The sequence below is a fragment of the Aspergillus brunneoviolaceus genome (genome assembly GCF_003184695.1).
Source record: "Aspergillus brunneoviolaceus CBS 621.78 unplaced genomic scaffold BO95scaffold_17, whole genome shotgun sequence".
Lineage (NCBI taxonomy): Eukaryota > Fungi > Ascomycota > Eurotiomycetes > Eurotiales > Aspergillaceae > Aspergillus > Aspergillus brunneoviolaceus.
Window position 1 is genome coordinate 453,855 of NW_020290747.1, and position 21,300 is coordinate 475,154.

General features: G+C 52.8%; 7 protein-coding genes across 7 annotated transcripts; 2 read left to right on the top strand and 5 right to left on the bottom strand.

Moving 5' to 3' along the window:
* Positions 1 to 214: 214 nt before the first annotated feature.
* BO95DRAFT_69209 (uncharacterized protein) lies at positions 215 to 3,437 on the bottom strand. The gene has a single exon (XM_025592144.1). It carries the CDS (start codon positions 2,965 to 2,967, stop codon positions 379 to 381), a length of 2,589 nt encoding a protein of 862 aa, XP_025444658.1. The 5' UTR covers positions 2,968 to 3,437; the 3' UTR covers positions 215 to 378.
* Positions 3,438 to 4,321: 884 nt separating this feature from the next.
* On the bottom strand, positions 4,322 to 6,982 carry BO95DRAFT_69168 (gamma-glutamyltransferase). Its single transcript, XM_025592142.1, has 8 exons — positions 6,678 to 6,982; positions 6,296 to 6,601; positions 6,172 to 6,205; positions 5,950 to 6,109; positions 5,312 to 5,897; positions 5,083 to 5,243; positions 4,899 to 5,032; positions 4,322 to 4,846 (listed from the first exon to the last, which is right to left on the bottom strand). Exons 1-8 carry the CDS (start codon positions 6,726 to 6,728, stop codon positions 4,398 to 4,400), a joined length of 1,881 nt encoding a protein of 626 aa, XP_025444659.1. The 5' UTR covers positions 6,729 to 6,982; the 3' UTR covers positions 4,322 to 4,397.
* A 728-nt stretch (positions 6,983 to 7,710) lies between these two features.
* BO95DRAFT_69315 (uncharacterized protein) lies at positions 7,711 to 9,445 on the bottom strand. The gene is made up of 4 exons (XM_025592145.1): positions 9,153 to 9,445; positions 8,438 to 9,099; positions 8,353 to 8,382; positions 7,711 to 8,294 (listed from the first exon to the last, which is right to left on the bottom strand). The coding sequence occupies exons 1-4, from the start codon at positions 9,330 to 9,332 to the stop codon at positions 7,913 to 7,915; spliced, it is 1,254 nt and encodes a 417-aa protein (XP_025444660.1). The 5' UTR covers positions 9,333 to 9,445; the 3' UTR covers positions 7,711 to 7,912.
* Positions 9,153 to 13,813, bottom strand: BO95DRAFT_491374 (putative NF-X1 finger transcription factor; the record flags this gene model as incomplete). Its single annotated transcript, XM_025590640.1, has 3 exons — positions 9,153 to 9,824; positions 10,412 to 13,627; positions 13,769 to 13,813. 3 exons carry the CDS (start codon positions 13,811 to 13,813, stop codon positions 9,360 to 9,362), a joined length of 3,726 nt encoding a protein of 1,241 aa, XP_025444661.1. The 3' UTR covers positions 9,153 to 9,359.
* A 950-nt stretch (positions 13,814 to 14,763) lies between these two features.
* On the bottom strand, positions 14,764 to 15,892 carry BO95DRAFT_357570 (alpha/beta hydrolase; the record flags this gene model as incomplete). Its single annotated transcript, XM_025582358.1, has 4 exons — positions 14,764 to 14,920; positions 14,979 to 15,104; positions 15,174 to 15,704; positions 15,756 to 15,892. 4 exons carry the CDS (start codon positions 15,890 to 15,892, stop codon positions 14,764 to 14,766), a joined length of 951 nt encoding a protein of 316 aa, XP_025444662.1.
* Positions 15,893 to 16,393: 501 nt separating this feature from the next.
* pre3 (proteasome core particle subunit beta 1) lies at positions 16,394 to 17,322 on the top strand (the record flags this gene model as incomplete). Its single annotated transcript, XM_025588077.1, has 4 exons — positions 16,394 to 16,430; positions 16,485 to 16,530; positions 16,658 to 16,933; positions 16,998 to 17,322. The coding sequence occupies 4 exons, from the start codon at positions 16,394 to 16,396 to the stop codon at positions 17,320 to 17,322; spliced, it is 684 nt and encodes a 227-aa protein (XP_025444663.1).
* Positions 17,323 to 19,570: 2,248 nt separating this feature from the next.
* On the top strand, positions 19,571 to 21,278 carry BO95DRAFT_461546 (putative cyclin-dependent protein kinase complex component; the record flags this gene model as incomplete). The annotated part of the gene is made up of 2 exons (XM_025588828.1): positions 19,571 to 20,899; positions 20,973 to 21,278. 2 exons carry the CDS (start codon positions 19,571 to 19,573, stop codon positions 21,276 to 21,278), a joined length of 1,635 nt encoding a protein of 544 aa, XP_025444664.1.
* Positions 21,279 to 21,300: the final 22 nt, after the last annotated feature.

Genomic DNA, 21,300 nt, shown 5'->3' on the forward strand with positions numbered 1-21,300 from the left:
TACTAATCCATGCTTTCTCTCTCTCTCCACACCCACCATGGGTGGGTAGGTACATTAGATACTGAGGTTAAATTAACGCACCGTTCCTCACCATCCCACCATTCCATCATTCCATCACATCCTCTTCATGTCGATTCATTTCATGCAATTCGTCGCGGGGGGGGGGGGGAAATTTGATCTGATCAATAAGATCCCCATTGCTCATCAAATGTCGTTAACGCTGTATTTGAGAAAAAAAAACAAAACACAAAACACAAAAACAAATCGTAAAGGCAGAATGCAAAGAAAAAGAAAAACTCGAGAAGGAAACAGCGCCGATGGTCCACTGCTCCCGGAGAACAAAACACACGTAGGAGGACCTAACCACTTAGACCCAACTTATCTCCTTCGAGTTCCCCGTCGACTGTCGTATGCCTCTTCCTCGTCTTCCTCCTCAACGGGGGCCGGGGTCCGCCGTTCCGTGCGCCGCTTCGGACGACGCCGCCGGTTAGAGCTGATGTTACTTGCCGAATCATCCGGGGCCAGGGACACGCCATCGTCGAAGAAGAAGTCGTCGTCGGCGCCGTTTTCCCAGAGCCCGAAGCCGGAGGCGGGTGTGCCCAGACGGGCCTCGACGAAGGAGCCGCGGCGGTTCTGGTTCGCGATCGAGAGGCCGGCGCCGCGCTCGCGCAGCGCCCGGCGCACGACCTCGGCCTTGCAATGCAGGGCCTCGAAGGCATCTTCCAGCGCCTCCATCCCCAGGTAGATGTCTCGCTCGATCTCCGCCAGCGCTGCGATCTCCATTTCCTCATCGAGAGCGATGGGGCCTCCGAATGATGCAGGGGCTGGAGACGGGGACGTGCCGTAGGGCTGGCTGGCCGGTCGGGACACTCCGTCCAGCTGGCTGGGCGTTGGATCCCGCGAGATACCACCCGTCGTGAACGGGGTATTGGACCGGGTGCTGCTATAGCGCGAGGGGGTTGAGCCGGACGGGAAGGAGTCCTCGGCGCCACTGCGTAGAAACCCGTCAAAGCGACCGGAGATGAGAATGTCCCATTCATCGTCGCTGATCGCCGCTAGGGTGGCTAGGACATGGTGCATGCCAGGGTTGTTGAGCATGTAGATCGCAGTTTCAGGGTCCCGCGGTGGGGATGACAGTCGGTACAGTCGTTGAATCGCCAGAGTCGAGGACACCAATGGAGTCGGTCGGGGGCGTGACTGTCCCTCGGGCCGCGGTGTAGGTGAGGTAGAGCTGATTCCAAGGATAGCAGAGAAGAGTTGCCGCTCCTCGGGCTCCAGATGGGTCAAGATGGCGAACGTCAAGGTCTCATCATCAACCTCATCGGGTGCGCTTGTGCCTCCACCAGACTGCTCACTGAGCCATTTATCGACGGCCACTTTCGTCTTACGTGACTGCCGAATGTAATGCTCCCGATACTCTTCTGGCACGTCGATATCCAGTTTCTGCATGGGGATGTGCTCGTCACCTGACCAATCCGGGTCCACGACCGTCGGAGACAATCTGAAGGGTGGCCAGTTGGGGAGCTCGCGACGGCCGGATACCAATTCAAGAACCTCTCCCCAGCTCACGCCCGCTGGGCGCTCATCGTGTTCTTCATGTTCGCACATCAGACAATTGCATGATTCGGACGAGATATCGCGAGCAAATACGGCCTCCAAACGGTCGAGAAGTCGCCGCGCTACTGATCGATATCCCGTTGCAACGGCGAGTGAGCCGTTCTTCGTCATAACATGCTGATAGTCTTCCAGGAGCCGATTGAGAGGCTCGAAAATCTTGCTCGCCACGAGTTGCGGCTGCACTGGGGGATACGGCGCGGCTTCCGAGCCGCTCAAACTCTGAAGGAGTGATTTTGGCGCGCGATGATCTAAGCCACCGTGCTGCAAAAGGTAGTCGACCTTCGGGATGGATATAGGCACCTCCGGGGGCGGAGGCGGAGGCGGAGGGGCTCCGTAGGCTGAGTTCGCGGTCGGAGGCCGCCCGTAATCGTATGCATCTTCCACTGGGCTCCGGAATGCGGACCCCGGGCGATGAGACATAGACGACCGTGTTTGGGTACGAGAAGGCGGCTTCTCCGGGCTTCTGACCTTGCGGGACGTGGTAGACTGGTGCGCGGGCGCGACCGTCGTAGCCTCCGACCCATTTGTTGATTCGAGACCAATGTCACGTACGGTTGCTGGGGAGCGTGGCGGCGTCGTGGCGGTGCGACTGGAGGGTCGTTTGGGCGGCGCTGTTTCCTCCATGATCTTGCTCTTGGAGGACTTGCGGCTAGCTGTGCGAGACGGCGATTCCTTGTCATGGCTGGAGCGCTTGGTTTTCGTCGAATCCGATCGCACTGTCTTGCTTGACTTGGCCCCTTCATCCTTCTTTGACCGCAGACTCGAGGACGAGCGAGTGGATTCGGCTCGAATCCGGATCTTGGTCTTCGGTTTCTCCTCTGTATTCTTCGCGTCTTTATTATCACAGACCGTGCTGCCTTGGCGGGATTGCTGGTCGACGCTCGTCAATGGGGGACTCGGGGGCGCATGCTTGTTGCTGTCCGATCGATCATGGCTTCCTCCGTCAGCTGCCTCTTTGCCTTGGTCGGTCAGGTCGGTCGGATCTGGGGTCGGGATGTTCGGTTTGCCGACAGCTTCCCTGCTGTGAGCCTTGGAGAAGGTTGGATAAGGGAGGCTGGTTCTCGATTCGAGGAAGGACGCCGTGCCGGAACGGCTGGCGCTGTCTATGCCGGGCATTGAGGCACGACGTTGCTGGCTGGTGTTAGAGGCGGAGAGCGAAGGGGTCGAGGAGCGGTCCGTGGGAGGGTCGGGAGGTCGTTCCTTGGTTGGGGAGCGGGTAGACGATGGTCCGTGGGACGAGCGGTGCTTGTGTTGTTTGGATTTGGAAGAGACGCTCGAGGAAGTCGATGCCTTGCGAGTCCGGTCCCTGTCGCGATCTCGGTCATTAGGTCTCAACGGTAGATGGAACATGACGTGGGTGTGGGTGTGCAATCAGGCGGAAGGCTTCGAATCGAGGTGGATATGGAAGGTTGGAAGATAATCTTCCCCCCTCAACACAACCCCTTGTCTCCTTGCTCTTCGTCCCCACTCTTTCGCTTTCGATCGGGTTGTATTGTGTTTGTAGTAGTTACCTCGAGTTATAGATCGCGAAGGCGGGATGAGAGGCCCAGCTAAACGGCTCTCACGGCGAGCAAAAGAAGAAAGAGTTTGTGTGGTGTCACAATGCGAGAAGGAGATCCAGATGATCCGAGAGCCGGACGGACTTTCGTCGTCTGGCGCTTAAGAGATCTGGAACCAAACGCAACTCCCAGTGGTCGAATGCCCAATTAGGCGCCTGTGTCAATCCACCGAGGGGGCTGCTGCAACCGATGCAGCATCCCGTGAGGGGCGCGGAGGGAAACGAACGATAAGGGTCGGGGAGGGCGGAAATTGGAAGATAGTTCAGGCGCTTGAACAGAAAAATAGAGAGAAGCGACGAATCAATTGTGGGAATATCGTGCAGTATAGTGAGTTAACGTTAATGATCCAAAGAAGGAGAGAATTGCAGATGCAGTGACCGTGCATGGAAGGAGATTTGGCGGGAGGATCGATTTTGCGGTGAGAGCGACTAGACTGAAAAGAAATAGAAGAGACACACTGATTGACTCCTCCCCGCAGACTCCTCTCCAACTCGTTTGATTATTGCAACCCGATGAAGGGTCCCCGAAACTCCCTATGAACTGTGGACTAGAGAGCCACTAACCAGACTAGTACAGTAACTACGTAATATTCTAGCGGGCAGCGAGGAGGGGTTCACTAGACTACTTGCATGAAGCACCACCTCAATTCACACATTAGTACAGACAAATTAAGTGATCGGTCATTTAAAGGACCAGGTCTCGACTGCAGATAAGAGTTCCAGGACAATCAATGGAAGTTGTTGTGATTGAGACCAACCAACAACAACAACAGAATTATCGTCATCAATCTCACCACCGAAACTTAGCGGTACATTCGACACCTACACCTCAGGCATCACCGCTTCCGGCGGGGATCCCGGGATGCCTCAGGCTGCATTGGGCTGCGGAAGAGATGGCGCCCATCATCGTCATCATACTACGTACTACAAAAAGTCAACTGTACGAAGTGATTTCATTTTTTGGTGCACCCTTTGACTTCTTTGACCAAGTTCAGCGTCCCTTTCTTGTCGAGTTCGATCAGATCGACTACATCCCCGCTCTCCGTTTCGTTTATCGTCAAGATCTATGAATTTCTATCGCATAGTAGATCCGTGGGTCGGGGTTCTTGAAGGAGATGACATCCAAGCTCTATATGCTTGTATATACTTCTTAGTCTCCAGTATTCAAAGTATGTGACGGTCAGTCCCGGACCGCGGGCCGCGTAGGTAACGAGTGACTCGATCAGACGGCAAATCCTCCCGAGTCCAGCTGCCTGGGCTCCCCAGCAGCATCAAAGGTTCCATTCGGAAGAACACGGATTGCTTGCGCTGAGCTCTGAGTCGGTGCAACCCATGTCACGTTGTGCCCGCGCGCCTTCATGAAGGCCACGGTCTCGTTGTTGTAGCTATACTCGAACGTGACCTGGTTGGGGATCAGCTGATCATGCAGACGGGGCTGAGCCAGAGCTTCAGCCGCCGTGAGACCACCATCAACAGCGTGGATGATGTTCTGGATGGTCGCGGTGATGATCCGACTGCCGCCCGCCGAGCCAGCCACGAAAAAGACAGTACCGTTAGGGTGAGTCACAATGGCTGGCGTACTGGACGACAACGGGCGCTTTCCAGGTCGGATGAAGTTCGCCTCAGAGGGAACATATCCGAACGAGTTGGATGAGCCAGGAATAGAGAAGTCTTGAGAAGTAAATTAGCAGAGAAGATATAAGGTCTGGTTGCCTTCACCTACCATCCATCTCGTTGTTCATGATAATTCCTGTCTCGGGGACCATAATCTTGCTCCCAAAAAGCAAGTTAATCGTTGTGATTGCAGATACAGTAAGACCTTCGTGATCGATGGTAGCAATATGAGAGGTCCCCGGGCTGCAGACACCATTAGCTTGGCTCAGAAGGCGTGTCCTTGAGGTACGCACGTATCCAAGCTTTCAATACCTCGCGGGTCGTACGCTTTTATATCTTGCGTCTTAGAGTCGGAGATCTTCGCCCGGATTTCATCGATAGTAGATTGCTCAAGCATGTTACCCTGGTACTCTCCCATGTCGTCCACAAAGTCAGGGTCTCCCAGGTTTGTTCGCTATCATAGAGTCAGCCCAGAGTCACACAGAGCCTGACATATTTTGTCTAGAAGGAGGTGAGACGTACCAGTCCATATCCGAACCGAATGGCTTCATCCAGCCGATGAATGCTCAGGTTCACATTGTCTGGGGCGAGGAAACTGTCGTAGGTATCCAAAACTTTGAGTATGTTCAGTGCAACAGTTCCACTAGATGGAGCAGTGGTGCTGGTAATTCGGTATCCACGATAGTCTATCTGTGAGATGTTCCGGATTTCGATGGCATAGCTACGAAGGTCATCAAGAGTCATCGTGCCATTAGCTGCTTGTACCGCATTGACCATCGTCTCTGCAATATATCCCGAGTAGAATGCATCAACGCCCTTCTTAGCGATCATCCCGAGGGTGCTGGCATAACGCTTCCGTGTCATGGTATCGCCGAGGCCGAGTCTAGTTCCGTTGGGAGCAAAGTCAATTGCCCATGTCGGGTCATTAGACAAGAAGTCGTCGCCGCCCGCGTCGGTGATCGAGGAAGCCATGTAGCGTACTAGATCCGGGCCAACCGGAAAGCCCTCATCCGCGGTCTTGATTGCTGGTTGAACAACGGCTGGCCAAGGAAGTAAGCCATACTTCTGGTGGAGGTATTCAAGACCACGAAGCTCGCCTGGAACACCACTGTAAATCTTGTTAGTATCAAGGTCTGTCATCGTGGGATGAGAAGCTGTACCTTGCAAGACCCCCAGTGACAGCTGCTTCCGTGTTGTTGACAAACATGTCCTCATATGCTGCCGCTGGGGCAGTTTCGCGAAAATCGATAAACTCGAACGCGCCGTTAGGGTCTTTCACTAGAATGAAGCCACCCCCTCCGATCCCGCTGTGATACATGCCTGGGCGCAAGACAAATTAGCTCCAAAAATTCCACTACCGCCAGGGAAGGGGAATGACTAACCCACAACCCCTACGCAGAGCATCGTTGCCACCATCTACCGGCCTTCAGGTCAGCACGACTTTCAACTGATCGTTGCCACGCGGGATCTCCGTATCGTCTAAGTCAATAGACTTCAGAAACTCACAGCATCAGCAGCGTTCCCGCCTTGTAGTAGTATATCGGTTCCGTGGCGACTGCAGATTGCACTCTCACTCGCTACAGCGCCACGCTTGCCGTCCTCCAACTCATAGTCCCAGCTCAGCTGACGAGTCGCATAGTCGAGAGGCGACGTGAGTACGTTCGGCAGATGTGTGACCAAGACAATTAAGACTAGTGTGGTTGGCAGGGTAAATCGCAGGATACGGAACATTCTCGACCTGTTCCGGGGTTTATCGTGCGATAAAGCCGACTGAGTGCACGCGACCGGGCGTTCCAAGGCCTCAAGGAGTGGCTATGAGAGAAATGCAGGTTAGGGATTTAGAGACCAGAAGTAATTCTTGGAACAGGGGAGGACTTCGTCTAAGTACCTGCTTCTCTGCATCTTGGTTGTCGATGAGATCCGGTTTGCAACCCTGCATGTTTAGTATACTTGGTGGCCGGATGCGGTTACTGGAAAGAACGATGGGCCTGGAACTACCACTATAATCCCGAGATGCCAGACAGACGGGGATCGACAATCGGAATAGTCAGCCTAGCTTAGGCAGGATAAGATACAGGTTGAAAGTATGAATGACAAGTGAAGGATACGAAGCAAAGAAGATTCGGAACCGGTTATGTTGATTTAAAGAGGCCGAGGGCTCTCTGATCATTCACACCCCCTTCCCCCCATTATCGGACTGACTCCAACGGCGATAAGGACCACGACAGTTTAGTTTCCTGCAGAGTCCCGCATGCCTGGTTCCTTATCAGCCTCGACCAACAGCAATCCGAACCGCCACTTCGGCCTGGTCACCCGATGGCACACCAAGCTCATCCAAAGGCGCAATACCTGCCTCATCCAATCAAATTTCATCTTGAAACGTGACGTGCATACTTTGGGGTAATCAAATCTCTGAATTCAGCAAAGCAAAAATTTGGTCCGACTTGATGCATTCTTCAAACCAGGGCTCAGGTTCCGGAAAGCCGGAGAGTTTCTGCTGTTGTCAACCATGCACCTTGACCTGGAGTGGGGTTTTGGCCACGCTAGAGATTATGACTGGTCATTCGAAAAGTTATCTGGGGGCAACGGGAGGTCGCGATAAGCCTCTCCTCGCGTCTCTTGTCCTCGTGAGCGCCCTTGAAAAGAAGTATGGTAGCCGTGACGCTTTGCAAAGACAACCATACTTCTTCGGGTCAGAGAGAGTTTGGGGCTCTTGTTGATCATTCCGAACGATGATACTGACGAGAAGCGCCCTTCGTCAATGCTAGAAGTGAGTAGACTGCGTTTGGAAGACTTTTAGAAAGAAAATGTCCCAGGTCATGAGGTAATTCCCGGGCGGCCCGTACCCAGAGAATCACCTTTGGATTGAGACAAGGTCTCGGATGCACCTTTCAAGCAGAAAGAAGAAATCCAGATATATCGAAGTCAGTTTTCAACCATCTCGGAACGTCTACTGGAGCACCAATGCCGCACGTCTTTCGTAATGACAATATTCCTTGCTCTTGCTTTTGCCGTACCGAGTTTACCAAGTTCAAGGCCTGATCTGCCATGAATCGTGTTCTTTTCAGTGAACCTAAAGCCTTTGAGGCTGGTTGAGTCCAAGCTGACACATATAAAACCCCATCATTCTTCGAGCTCAACTGCGCTCCTGGTCCACGAGATAGTGCTGGCCCAGATCGAGGGAATCTCATCTTCCGGTTGTAGAACGGTCTCGATGAGACGACGGCCCCAGTCTCGGACAAACCATTTGTCTGAGAGCAAATGCAGTCCAACGCCGTAGTGTAGAAACAGAATACGAGCCACCCAATCACCCTGCTTGAGTAGATCGATGTAGGCCTCGCTAATATTGATAGGCCATGCGATTATACCACCGTTCGGGCCGCCAAATGGCCATCTCTTGATTGCTTCATGAAGAATCTGCCAAGTAGCCAGGTATATTGCCTGATTTGGTCCACCGATACTGTTAAACTTCTCTTGAACGCCCTTCAAGGAATCCATGGTTGCACTTGAAGTAGATTAGCATCTGTGAAGTAACTGCTGCCAGACAGGCGAAAGTAACATACCTCCGAAGATTCAGTTGGGATTCCCGAACTCTATAAGAAGGTCAACTCCCCAGATCAGGTCAGAGGTGAGAAGGGTGAGGCTTACTGATAAGGGTTGCCATCCTGATCGACTTCATCGTCCTTCCATTTCAACCATCCTTGCAAGTCACCCCGATACTCCATGCCGTTGAGTTGCACAAATAAGAGTGCGCAGCCAGCAATGAGCTGGCGAATCTCTAGTACATGAGACAACGGCTCGAATGTCTGTCTGTCTTCGGAAACACAAGGATACGCCGTTGCACACAGCATGATGAAAATGGAGCAGATAAAAGCTGGCCCACAAGTCTCCGGGGAGATGTCCGCCAAGACTCGACTGAAGGCTGAGCAGGCGCGGCTCTGATATTTCAAAGCAATCTCCAGCCACGACCGGTTGTCATGCTGCTCCAGATAGGCAAGATGAAGAGCAGATAATGCCAAAAGGCTGTCCATCAGGAATGGGTGGGACACCACGATTCGCGGGATGACGACTTGGAAATGGTGTGCGTCGAGGCGACCTTGACAGAGAGTGATGTATGTCTCCGTAAGGTAATGATGGAATAATCTCATTTCGAGCATTCGCGTCTGCGACGAATCTGCTTCTGGGCCGGATACTGCCTCGGGTGATTCATGTGGTGTGGAAGGGTTTTGACCATCCGCATCATTGGACGGATACGTGCAATCCAATTTTCTCTTCTTGCACAACCCACATCGAGGCGTCTCTTCATCGCACTGTGCACTACTGTCAGCGACTAAACTGTCAACTTCTGGTCGGAAGCAGAGACTAAACGGCCGCTGAGTGAACCCCAGGGTATCCGGTTGGCGGGAAGATGGGATTGAGATAGTAGCACGCAAGGACAGCCACGGCTAGCTAGTATGAGATAGAAATGGCAAACCTTCACATGTCGCTTCTTACACTGAATGCAACCCTTCCGGGATTTGGTGTGGCTGCGGCGCGAGGGCATTAGGCTCGACTCAAACTCGATAAAAACTTAATCCGGAGTCAGCGTTGGGATATGATGCTGTGATCCTCCGGAGAGTAGAAAGCTATTGGATGCCTCGGGGCTAATTGAAGTTCTCCCGGTCAAGACAACAATTACTGTATCATACGGTCGGTTGAGCGAACCGGAATGAATAGTAGTAGTAGGAATGTGAAACGAAATGCTTCGTTGCGGAAGCAGTTCGATGCGATTAAATAACTTGTTTGAAACTTTCAAGTCTGGATGGGACCGATTTGGTGAGACTTGGTAGTTCATGTAGTAGCGGAATATAATAAATGGAAATAACATACCACGAGCCTTGAGCTGAGGCGATGATTGCGCTCCAGGGAATAAATAGAGGAGAGGCAGTTGGTGCCGAACAGCGGCCGGCTGGGAAGGTGCAGCCGGCCTTAGCCCCAAGTAGTCTTCTCTGATTTGCTCGTCAGCCCACTGGGGCTGACTAACTGTCTGCTTATGCTTAAATTAGTACAGGTACAGTACAGGTACATAACGTTACAGCCAGGTACGTCAGCCTGGCTAACTTAGTGACTACAGCGAGTATCACATTGTTTTGTATGGGTGTCTGAGGCACTTGTAGCTAGGTACCTAGGTATACAATATATCTTTATGACAAAACTAGCGATAGATCACGGCATACCCTGAATAACAGAGCATGTTTATATCTCAAAATAGACACGAAGTGACATTGATTTGCCAAATCCCGATTCTATCGACTTTTGGTCATTCTAACTAAGCACACGACCGGCCAGCTATGCACGCTAACCATAGAAAAAGCTGAACAGCAGCGAAAAACATTAAAGTCGTGAACGTTTTCAAGTAGTCAAAGCGAATGGTAAGGGGAACCGAGAGATTGAAGTAAATGAAGAGGTCATTTCCTCGCGCATGGCATCATTCGAATGTTGTTTGTGTATGCAAGAGATAAAAGTGGCTCTTCCATCCACGAGCAAGCCGATAAATTAAGCATCCTCCTTTTCTCCATCCGACTTAGGATCCCGCACTGACTCGCCACGACTCGCATCAATAATCGCACTGGAAGTCCTCACTTGCTTCACACCCGACCGCAACACCAATTTCTCCTTCTTAGCTTGAGGTTGGGACGGAGCGGGGGAATTCCATGAGGCGCTGCCATCGTCACCCGCAAGAGCAGAGTACATAGTGGTAGACCAAGAACTGCCACCAGGTGTTTGGAGACCAGGCGTACTGCTCCGCGAGCTACCAAGGCCGTTACTTCTCTTTGAAGCTGCGACCTGCGCCCAGCCGCCCTCGCCGTTCGCATTCTGCTGGGCCCGTGCAGCTTCGCGCTGGGCCTTTGCTTCCGCTGCAGCGAGTCGCTGCTCTTCCTGTTCCTTGAGGCGTTGGCGATCACGTAACTTGACGCATTCCCCGACGCTCATACCGCCAATACCAATGGTGGTACCGTTGCCCATCCCCAGAAGGGGGGGAGTCCAGGCAGTGGGTTTGAGAACAAACACATGGCGATGAGGCTCCGGATCGAAGCTCTCACTGGCAAAGCCCCAGTCAGCGGCGAGGGAGTGTGCGAAGGCACGGAGGGGAGATTTGGCGGGTTGGAAGCGGGTGGAGCGATTTGCTGGATTCTTGTTCGTGGCGAGGCTGTGGAGGGTCGATTCATAGGACTGTAGAGTGGATAGAGGATACGACGATGAAAGCTGGAGGTAAATATCGAGAGTTTCAGCGGAATAGGGTAGGTTGGTGGAGGTGAGCGCCTGAGAAACAGTCGTCGTCGGATTGATATCGACGCCAAGCGCAGACGCCAGAGAACGGTTACGCTCGAGGCGGGCGCATTCCTCGTCGCACGCCAGCGGGGACGCTGATGGAAGTCGCTGCGCCTGCTGGAGGTGGCCCTTGGTCACAACAGCCTTGGCTGCATTGCAACGTCGCTCCTGTCGAAGTCGTCCACAGCTACATGTTACTGCGACCATGGATGAACAGGGGGTTTTCTCGGGGCACGGATAAGGAGCGTGACACTGGTCAGAACAGGGGTGACCACACAGCGAATTAGTCTTCCCGCAAGCTTGCTGACAAGGCTGGGAAGCATCTTCACAATCACCCGGTCGATGGCAGTTCTTCTTACAAGTATGAGAGCCACACTTGAGGAGCTTGCCGCAAATCTGTCCGCACCGTGCATCTGTAAGCCAGCACGGCTGATTCTTCAGCACACGTTTGCCGCACAGACACGCCTTTTCTGTCAAGAACGGGCATTTCGGGCAATTTTCATCGTCGGTGTGGCAATTATGGGGCGTCTGCGGGTGACCGCACGGTTTAACGCGCTCACAGGGGTGTGAGCAAGCTGGAGGCTGTGTCCCACAGGGCAGAGGCGGATACAAGACAGATCGACCGCAGTTACACGAGATCTCTTCGAATATTGCCTCCCTGCAAGTGTTACAGGGCCCTTTGTGACAGATCTCCGGGCATGTGTGCCGCCCGCATTTCAGCATACGGCCACAGACCCGGGTACAGATATGTTCAGCCTCAAAATCCTCGTCGCTTGGTCGAAGATGGGATTTGAGCTTTCGCCGGATAGCCTGACGCTCAATTGCCTTCTGTTCGCCGGGGCAACAGCGCTCTGCGCACGCATGGCGACCGCAATGCAAGCCAGCTTTACATATACGGAAACATTGAGGTGGCTCAAAGTCTCCCGAGAAACAAGTCGTCCGGAAGTCATTGCGGCCACATCGGCAATAGATCGTGACTTTCTGCAAACAAGGCCCACACGATCCGGTATGGCAGACTTGCTCGCAGGAATGTCCGCATGGTAAGGACTTCCCGCAAGGCTTCGAGCAATTGGGAATGGGGTCTTCGCAAGTAGTTCGGGGCGAAAAACCCGCAACGTCGGTTAGACATGTTTTCCCACACGGGCAGAAAAGCACGACATCGGGCGATCGGGGGCAATGAGCGGGATGCGCATCCTGGGCGTGACAGGACTTTTGACACGAGTGTAGCCCACAATCAAACTGTCGATTGCACTGATCACCACAACTGAAACATCCAACCCATTCTTCAAGCTCCCCCCCGCCGTCGTCTTCGCTGATGCGCAGGGCTTCACTATCCAACTCCTCATCTTTGGAACTGCAGAGCATCTCAGACTGCGATTTCCCGCAATAGCAGCGCGCATCGATTTTGACCTCGCAGGCACCGCAGAGGCCCTCATGGCACGGCCGTGGGCAGGTGTGCTCACCACAAGGCAGCAGATCGCCACATATCTCGCCGCAGCTCCATCCATTATCGTAGTCGGTGTCCTGGCAACGCTTCGTAGATGAGTTCCTCCCACAAAAGCAATCCTGGGTCGGACCCATAGCAGTACAAGGAGCGCATGGACCAGCATGGCACGTCGCATCGCAAGGGTGTGGACAACCTTTTCGCGATCGCGCGCAGGTCTGTCCACACGAATGGGGCGGGAGACCAGGAAATGAGCGTGGGTCAACCTCCTTCTGACACCAACAAGAGTAAGAGGAAGGAAACACTTCATGCGGCAGATTACAGCCCGGGCAGCGCCAAGCACGAGGAGCGTTGCTTTCGCCCTCCTCGCCCCGGCGACGCGCCGCATCCTGAGCCGCCGCGCCTTCGTTCCTCGACCATTTCTTCACACAGCTCAAGTGGAAAACCGTCCAGCACAATCCGCAGGACCAGATACGAGACCGTTTGCCCAACTCAGATGTACATATCGGACATTCGTAGAGGTTGTGAGCGATGTCTTCGTGGATTCGAGTGGCAATGTCCGGTGCCGATGATTTCGTCGTAATCTTGGGCGCAGGCGGAGGAGGGGGCGCGGATCGAGGCTGGCTTGGGTTTTTCGCTTTCGATTTGCCCTTTCCACTCGCAGGAGCACGTCCACTTTGTCGAGGTAGTTCTCCGGCTGGCCCTCCTGGGACGAATGCTGGCGCATCTGCTCTCAATCCAGCAATGTCCTCCGCGCCTGCGCTCTGGGGATCGACATCTTGAGTCTCCTCTGACTGCTCTGATTTGGTCAGTCGACCCTCGAATCTTCGCCCCCCAGTAGTGACCGCTGAGTGGTCAGCACCGCCGCGTGCTTGACCATGTCGTCGGCCTCCATTCGACTGTGCGCCTGCGCCTCTCGCCCCTCTTCGGCTTCCCCTCGGTCCTCTTGGTGGATGGTTTGCGTCGGGCGCAGTCTGTGTCGCAGAAGGTTCGTTCTGTTGCAATGCGGGGTTCGTAGCCGGGTGTGCTGTCGTTTGTTGTTGAGATTGTGTTTGTGCCTGTGCCTGTGCCTGTGCCTGTGTCTGTGGTGCAGATCTGTGAGAACGACTGCGATCGCCACCACGCCCTCTACCTCCGCGTCTGGACCTCGTGCGCGGGGCAGTGCTGTTGCTGTCTGCCACGAGGGCTGGAGAGTTCGACATCGTTGGCTCCAAGGTCCTTACAGAGGCGTTAAGTTCGGAAATTGCACGCGGAGAAAGCACGTCCATGCAACAGCACCAATCAAGGGCCGAGTACAAAATAGGGAAAGCGTAGATCAATCTGTCGTTGATAAGGAACTTGAGAAGCAGGAGATTACTGCCGCGAAAAGATCGAAGATGGGCTTCCGCTCGAGTGGAATGGAAATCTGTGAGCTGATCGATTCAAATATAGCTATAGAAGGAGACCGAAGGCGAGTTCAAATCAGGCAGGAGGGCGCCACTTAAAAACCAACAGAAACTGGTGGAACTCAAACAGTGATTTCGTTCCTGAAGTACGAACGAGTGAATGTGGTTCGGGTGGCGGCGGTTTGCCTCCGAGAGCTGGTCAGGACTCTTGTCGGAACTCTTCACACTTCCAATTACTTCACAACTTTCGCTACGAAGGAGTTACTATTCTTAATGGTTTGAACGCATGTACTCATGTATAATTCAAGGGCCTGGGAAGCTGTCAGGTCCAGATCACCCTGGCTTTTCCTGCAGCATGACTCATGCTGGTCTAGTGCTGCGCCTTCGACTCATCCTGCCAGTGAGATTACTCATAGCGGGTCATCCCTCATGGTGCTGAGCTCAACTCACTCAAGGGACAATTGGAGCGAACACTGACTACAGGGGGTATCTAACACCGCCCGATAAAAAAAAGTTGTCTTCATTAGGTATAGGGCTAAATTGCTCTTGGAACACAGGCGGATCCTCAACACATGTTTAGTTGAGACATAAGATCCTGAAAATAAACGCGAAGACAGCCAGCCAGAAAAAGCATCCGAAACACCACTCTAATACAACGTAAGGGGGAAATCAAAGAACAATAAACTGAGCAAGAAAAGGCAAAAATCGAAGGCATCCCGAGCAATCAATCGTAGGCTCGGGACCGGTGCTGAACACATATGATATCATCACAGAAACAACAAACACGCCGATAATTGAGATAAGGAGATGCACAACTGCTGAGAAATTGTTCACTAATCATGTCGTACGATCTCTTCCATGACAAAGGAATGAATGTGTTCGAAATACCCCGGCTCAGCGACACTATCATTGTGTCCACCGTTGGGAAGAGTACGCCAGACTTTACGGCTGGACTTGCAGACAGCGAAAAGCTGCGTCATGTTGGACGGTCTATTTAGGTAGTTTGTTAGCTTTCGGGAGCTGTGGAAGAAAGGCAGTTGACACTTACGGTACAATCTCATCCTTCAGCCCGCTGAGGAAGAGAATAGGCACCTTCGTGATTTTAGGCAATACCTCTTCGCTAGTCCAGTATTGATGGCATAAACGAGCGAGATATCGTGCGGGTGGAAAGACTCTAAGAAAAGTCAGAAAATCGCCCTCGACCTGTAGGTAATAAGTGTGCGGTGGGTCAAGCCGAACATACGTGGGAATCAATTTGCGAATGCTCAGGAAGGTATTTTCGAGGATCATGCCAGCGATTGCACCCTTGTCTTGGTTCTTAGCCACAAGGTCAATCGCGACCGCTCCGCCCAGGCTCTGTCCATATACAACGATCTGGCTATCCTTGGTCTCGGCCCTTTGTCGCAGATAATCCAAGCCGGTTTGCGCATCAACCTTTAATCCTGCCTCATCTGGAGTACCAGTCGAAAGGCCGTAGCCGCGATACTCCAACATCAACACATTGCAACCAAGAATTTCCTGAAGTATCTTGGCGATGGGGATGCGATGGCCGATATTACCCGCGTTCCCATGAAACATCAACACTGTAAGGTCTTGAGCGATGCGTTTCCGTGTAGGGCGAATGAAGAGGGCATGTAGTGTTTCCCCGTCCGGGGTCGGAAGATGGAGCTCTTCGTAATCTGTGATGCCGAATTGCTGTGGCTTGGGGACAAGGGTCCGGGCGTCGACAGGGACATTTCGAGGATAGATCAGCTCACTGCGCACGGGGTTAGATCTCAGGCACCGCTGTCATCATAGCCAGGCGCAAATGCGGGTCACTGCTTACTTTTGCTTGAAGTACAACAGACCACTGGCCACCACGGCGAGACCAGAGGAGGCCAAAACTGGCAGGCGCAGAAACTGAACGGCACTATTGGCCATGCTGGCGATAGTCCACGAGGGTGGAGGCGGCGACTCAGACATGCTAGCGAACGGAATAGTATAGCCGATGCGACAAAGCGGCGTTGCGAGTTGGGACTGGATCAAGCAAGTGAAGCTATCAAAGACCCCTAGACAAAGAAGTCGAATATAAACGGCAAGGATGATAATGCGAGTGAGCTTCGCAGGCGGCCAGATACTGGTCTAGCGGAAATTAAAGCGTCGGTTCGTTTCATCGGAAGTGATGGCTGGAGGGGGGAGTCAGTTTAGGAGACCTGCGGGGGATGGGGAGCTGTCCAGTAGGAAAGATACGCTGTCTCACCGCCCGGCGGAACCAGCTCCAGTTGCTGGCAACGTAACGCGCTCGCCTGCCTTGAGAGCTCCGTCAGAGCTTATATCCATCAACTCCTTCAGCCAGATACTTCTTGAATGCAATCATCATAAATTTTCATATCTTCGATTTTCCTCCATAGAAACCGTTCTTTGGCACACAGTGCATATACATACCCTTACCTATTCCCCACCCCCCCAATCTCGTCAGTCAGTATGGTCGGTCACGGCATGACGGGGATGCTCGGTGAAGGTCAGTGGTAACCTCATCTACTGGACGTCATGCCAAAGCTCACGGCTCTCATAGATGGTATTCATGTCGATATGAACCACCTGAAGAAGGGTGAAGTTAAGTGAGTTTATGGATTCAAGAACTCGTGTGAGTCAGTTAACTGATATACCATGCTTGTCCAGCCTCGGAACGTCAATGTGAGTGAGACTTTCCCTACATTATTACGACATCCTGTTAACCGACATCAGTATGGCAATCAACTTCAAGGACGGTGTTATATTGGGTGCCGACAGCCGAACGACCACTGGAGCTTACATCGCCAACCGGGTTACCGACAAACTGACACAGGTGCATGACACGATTTGGTGCTGCCGCTCGGGGTCGGCCGCTGACACACAGGCTGTGGCTGATATTGTATCCTACCATCTCAACATGTACTCGATCACAAACAACGAGGCGCCCAGCACTCAGGTTGCCGCCGCACTGTTCCAGGAGCTGTGCTATGAGAACAAGGACATGCTAAGGCAAGTTCTTTGTGCCCCTCCGAGCCACGAGAATTGGTCTTTTATTGACTATGGCAATGTTTAGTGCTGGCATCATTATTGCTGGATATGATCCTCGGCACGGAGGACAAGTTTACTCGATACCTCTGGGCGGATCCCTCCACAAGCAATCGTACTCCATCGGCGGATCTGGTTCAACCTATATCTACGGCTACTGCGATGCAAACTGGAAGGAGAATATGACTGAGGAAGAAGGCGTCCAGTTTGTTCGGTCAGCTCTGCAGGAGGCGATCAAGTGGGATGGTAGCTCTGGCGGTGTGATCCGGATGGTGGTTTTGACGGCCAAGGGCGCTCAGCGACATCTCTACCTGCCGGACACGGGTTACACTGGCCCAGGTGTTACCAACTAATGAGTGTATCCGTTTGGAGTGATGATTCATATCGTTGTTAGCTGTCGATCAACATGACCTTTCCTTCTCCCTGGCACTGAAGATAGCCTCATTCTAGGCAAGAGTTCGCCGCCAATGTAAGCGGTAAATCAGCCTGCTTCTGGACCATCAGGACAAGGCGTGGTCTCGTCAACCGAGAGTCAGGAAGAAGGACTATTCACAAACCACGGTCATATCTTCTAGCAAGTTGCGCGGTGCTTGCTCATCATATGCGTGTCTTGGCTTGGGATTTGACCTCACCAAATGCTCGTCAGCTCGAATCGAGCTCCTATCGGAGGTTGGCTGCTTGCCATGACTGAGGATATTGACCTGACTATAATTGTCACTCGGATCCGGCGGTCAGGGGCTGTCACTTTCAAAGTACCACCTCGTCTTAGGCTTCCTTAGAAGAAAGGCAAGTCTAAATAGGTAAGCCTGCAGTGGTGTAGGTAGTAGATATCTCGTAGCTCGTACTGCTGCGGCTATATCAGACCGGAGATTACTCCACTAAAGTATCAGTATCAGTAGTAGAGGTCGAGGATGTGACCGGTCGAAGGGCCTCGCGGGTTTCCTGGGACGAGCACCAATCAGTCAGCGATGATGAACACCTGCGCCTCTGCAGAGCCGCGATTCGCCCATCCCCCCTCAGACGGAGGATGATCCCAACTGCCACTATCCTTTCCGGTTTTTCTGGGCGCACTCGTCTGTACGTATACTCCGTAGTACCTACGGAGTACGGAGCACCTTGATACTAGATACTATTGATACTGGAGCCTGGAGGTGAAGATGTTCTGATGCAGGCTCAACCCGTCGTATGGAATAGGAGCATGGACAAGAACGGCTGAATGACCCGGATATAGTCCAATGCGGAAACATCTCGATGCGAGGACTGGTAACTTCTCGGAATTGAGTCGTCCGTAGTATGTATTAGGTAGAATGTTTGACTGGTGATCGGAGAAGAAAGGAGAGAAAGATAAAAAAGAGAGAGTGAGCGACCTCCCAATTGACGGATCATTTCAGTCTCATGATTGTAATCCAGTCCGTTCCGTCTCAACCCTGTCCAATGTTTCTTGTTTCTTTTTTTTTCTTCCTAACTTATTTCTTTGTCCATTCCCTAGCTACCTACCTCTTGATTTTTTGCATTTTATTTTATTTTATGTTTGCTTTCTTCTCTGTCACTCGTAAGTTAGCATCCATTTATCTCATTCGGGACCTCAGCTGCCTTGATTTTGGAGAGGGAATTCTTGGTCCTCGGCTTGATCGATCCATCTACTTGCTACTTTGGTTACTGCATTCGGGGAAGGGAACCTCTCCTCCCCCGTGGAATAAATCAGAACTCCACCCTTGGGTCGGTCTGGGTCTTGCTGGGTGGTAGAGGGAGTGCTGCTGAGTGGCTCTGGATCTCGTCGTGGTGGACCCCAGCCTTTCTGCCCGGGTTTCTTGTTCCCTTCCTCCTTGCTGGTGCTGCTGGTGCTGCTGGTGCTACTGCTGCTACTGCTGCTGTTACGGCTGCGGCTGCATCATCAACATCATCATCCCATTCTCCATTCCATTCTCCTCTCCTCTCCTCTCCTCTCTCCTACCATCCATCCTATTTTCTATTTCCCCAATTGCCAATCGCCATACTTCCTACCTATCCATTCATCCATTCACTTTTCTTCGCCACCCGTTCTCCTCTCTTCTTTATTTTTTTTATCCAACCTTCATCCCCTTTCAATTCATTTTGTCATCTCCCATCGCAATGGACATGTTTTCCACCGCCGTCAATTGCCTGTGATTCCTTATCCGCTCCAGGCTTGGGTCGGGTTTATCGCGCATTCTCAGTGCTCTGACCCTCACTCGCCGCATCTCCAGATCCAGACCCTCTCTGTCTGCGCCTGCGCCTTCTTCTCCTTCTCCTCTCGCTGCGCTCCCCCTCCCCCTTCGCTCATTGAACGATCTAAAGTAATCAACCCATCAATCAATCGCTGGATCTCGTACTTCTCCCTCTCTCTTTACTTGCTAGATTCCCCCTCTCTCCTCCTACCATCTTCTACTTACTTTCTTCAATCTGATCTCAAATTTCTCCTATGATTTATTCTGGCCTTTCCTTGGTCTTCAATGACCCTACTGTCGTCTTCAGTCGCTAACCGTTGCTCGCCGGCCTGGGCTCTCTCTCTAGTTGCAATATTTCAACCCCGACCACTGTCCGCCCTTCCATAAATTACCCTCACTTCTGTTTAAACCTGACATGGGATCCGTTATCGTAAATCATCCGCGATCGGATCATCTTGATACATCCTCCTACAACATGCTGGGGGGCGCCATACCTACTTCGGAATCTGGCTATCGATCCTCGTCGCAGACCCAAGCCTCGTTCCAACAACCCTCGTCATGTCTGGAGACCGGCGGCGGCTCTAGGTCGGCATCGTCTAATACCACCCCCACCTCGTCCACAGCCCCGCCGTCAACATCCGCCTCAGCTCGCCTCCCCTCCCACCAAACCACCCAGGATGTTCCGCCTTATATCTATCACCCTTCCGACTCGAATTCTTACCCCTCATCGCGGGCGTCATCAACCATCTCGGGTATAACAAGCGCCCACCCGAACTCAGCATCAATGACCACAACCACGAGCGACAGCCATCCATCTCGCTTCGATAATCACACCCATGCCGCGCCTCACACGTATGCCCCTCATGTCAGCGCCAGCCATGCACACGCGACCGCAGCATCTACGCAACACAACCGAAGTCATTCATCCCCCGCGTCACCGCAGTTGAGGCCGACTCATCAGTCCCTGCGCTCATTAGGTGGCTCGGAGGCAAGCTCGCCCAGTCGCATCAAGGTCCGCGATCTGTCCCATATACAAAGCTTTGCGAGCGAGGAAATGTTGGCACAAAGAGATCGGATGACGGGACAGTGGGGTCCTCAAGAGCGCCAGTACGAAATCAGTTCCATGCCGGTCACGGACATCATCGAGATGGTAGCTGGACTCTTGACGAAGATAACAACGACCAACGACATGCACCATGAGCATATCCATCGCCACATACCACCCCCCGACGGGACCTCAAACCTCACTCCACAGGCCGCCAGTGTTCTTGCCTTTCATGGCAAGAACGTACCTAGCATCAGCATTCTCAGCTATTTGACGAGAATTCACAAATATTGTCCCACCACTTATGAAGTCTTCCTCAGTCTTCTGGTGTATTTTGATCGCATGACGGAGCTCGTCAACCGGTCGCAACTTGAGCGATTACGGCGTCGCCAGGCCCGATCGGCTTCCATGCTGAGGACTGATGGCAATCAACCCCAGTCGCTCCGATCGTCAAATGTACAGGCGACAGGTGCCTCTCCACTGGCCACTCCACCATCTTCTGCCAGCTTCGCCGCCCAAGAAGACCCGTCCACTCCGTCATCCATGTCTCCATCTCTGGACGCCGAGGACGAGGAAGAGGCGCTTTCTCACTTTTTTATCGTCGATAGCTTCAACATTCATCGGCTGGTCATCGCAGGCGTGACTTGTGCCAGTAAATTCTTCTCCGATGTTTTCTATACCAACTCACGATATGCAAAGGTACTTATTTTCGTCTTCTTCGCTCCTAATCCAATTATCTACATAGCGGAACTGACACCAATGCTGCATGCAGGTTGGAGGATTACCGTTGGTTGAACTTAACCACCTTGAGCTCCAATTCCTTCTTTTGAACGACTTTCGTCTTTCGATTCCTGTGGAAGAGCTTGAAGCCTATGGCACAATGCTGGTAGAGTTTTATGCTCGAGAGATCGTCTCTCAGCAACAACAGCAGCAGCAGCAGCAGTCGCAGTCGGGCATCCCTCGTTCAATCCACGCTCCTCCCGCAGTGGACTCTCAGTCCGATGGGATGTACATGCGCACCCGGGAGAAGCACCGACCTGACCAGCCGGAGGTTCGCCAAACCCCTACTCCACCCTAGATGGTCTACACAATGGGCCACG

Excerpts from the sequence above, each read along its gene's own strand:
- BO95DRAFT_69209 (XM_025592144.1), bottom strand. The coding sequence starts at position 2,967 with ATGTTCCATCTACCGTTGAGACCTAATGACCGAGATCGCGACAGGGAC.
- BO95DRAFT_69168 (XM_025592142.1), bottom strand. The coding sequence starts at position 6,728 with ATGCAGGGTTGCAAACCGGATCTCATCGACAACCAAGATGCAGAGAAG. Across the intron at positions 5,244-5,311 it reads TTCGGTTCGGATATGGACTG|CGAACAAACCTGGGAGACCC; the intron begins GTACGTCTCACC and ends ACTCTATGATAG. Across the intron at positions 4,847-4,898 it reads CATGAACAACGAGATGGATG|ACTTCTCTATTCCTGGCTCA; the intron begins GTAGGTGAAGGC and ends TTACTTCTCAAG.
- BO95DRAFT_69315 (XM_025592145.1), bottom strand. The coding sequence starts at position 9,332 with ATGCCCTCGCGCCGCAGCCACACCAAATCCCGGAAGGGTTGCATTCAG. Across the intron at positions 9,100-9,152 it reads GTTCACTCAGCGGCCGTTTA|TGCGATGAAGAGACGCCTCG; the intron begins GTCTCTGCTTCC and ends AGTAGTGCACAG. Across the intron at positions 8,383-8,437 it reads CAGGATGGCAACCCTTATCA|AGTTCGGGAATCCCAACTGA; the intron begins GTAAGCCTCACC and ends ACCTTCTTATAG.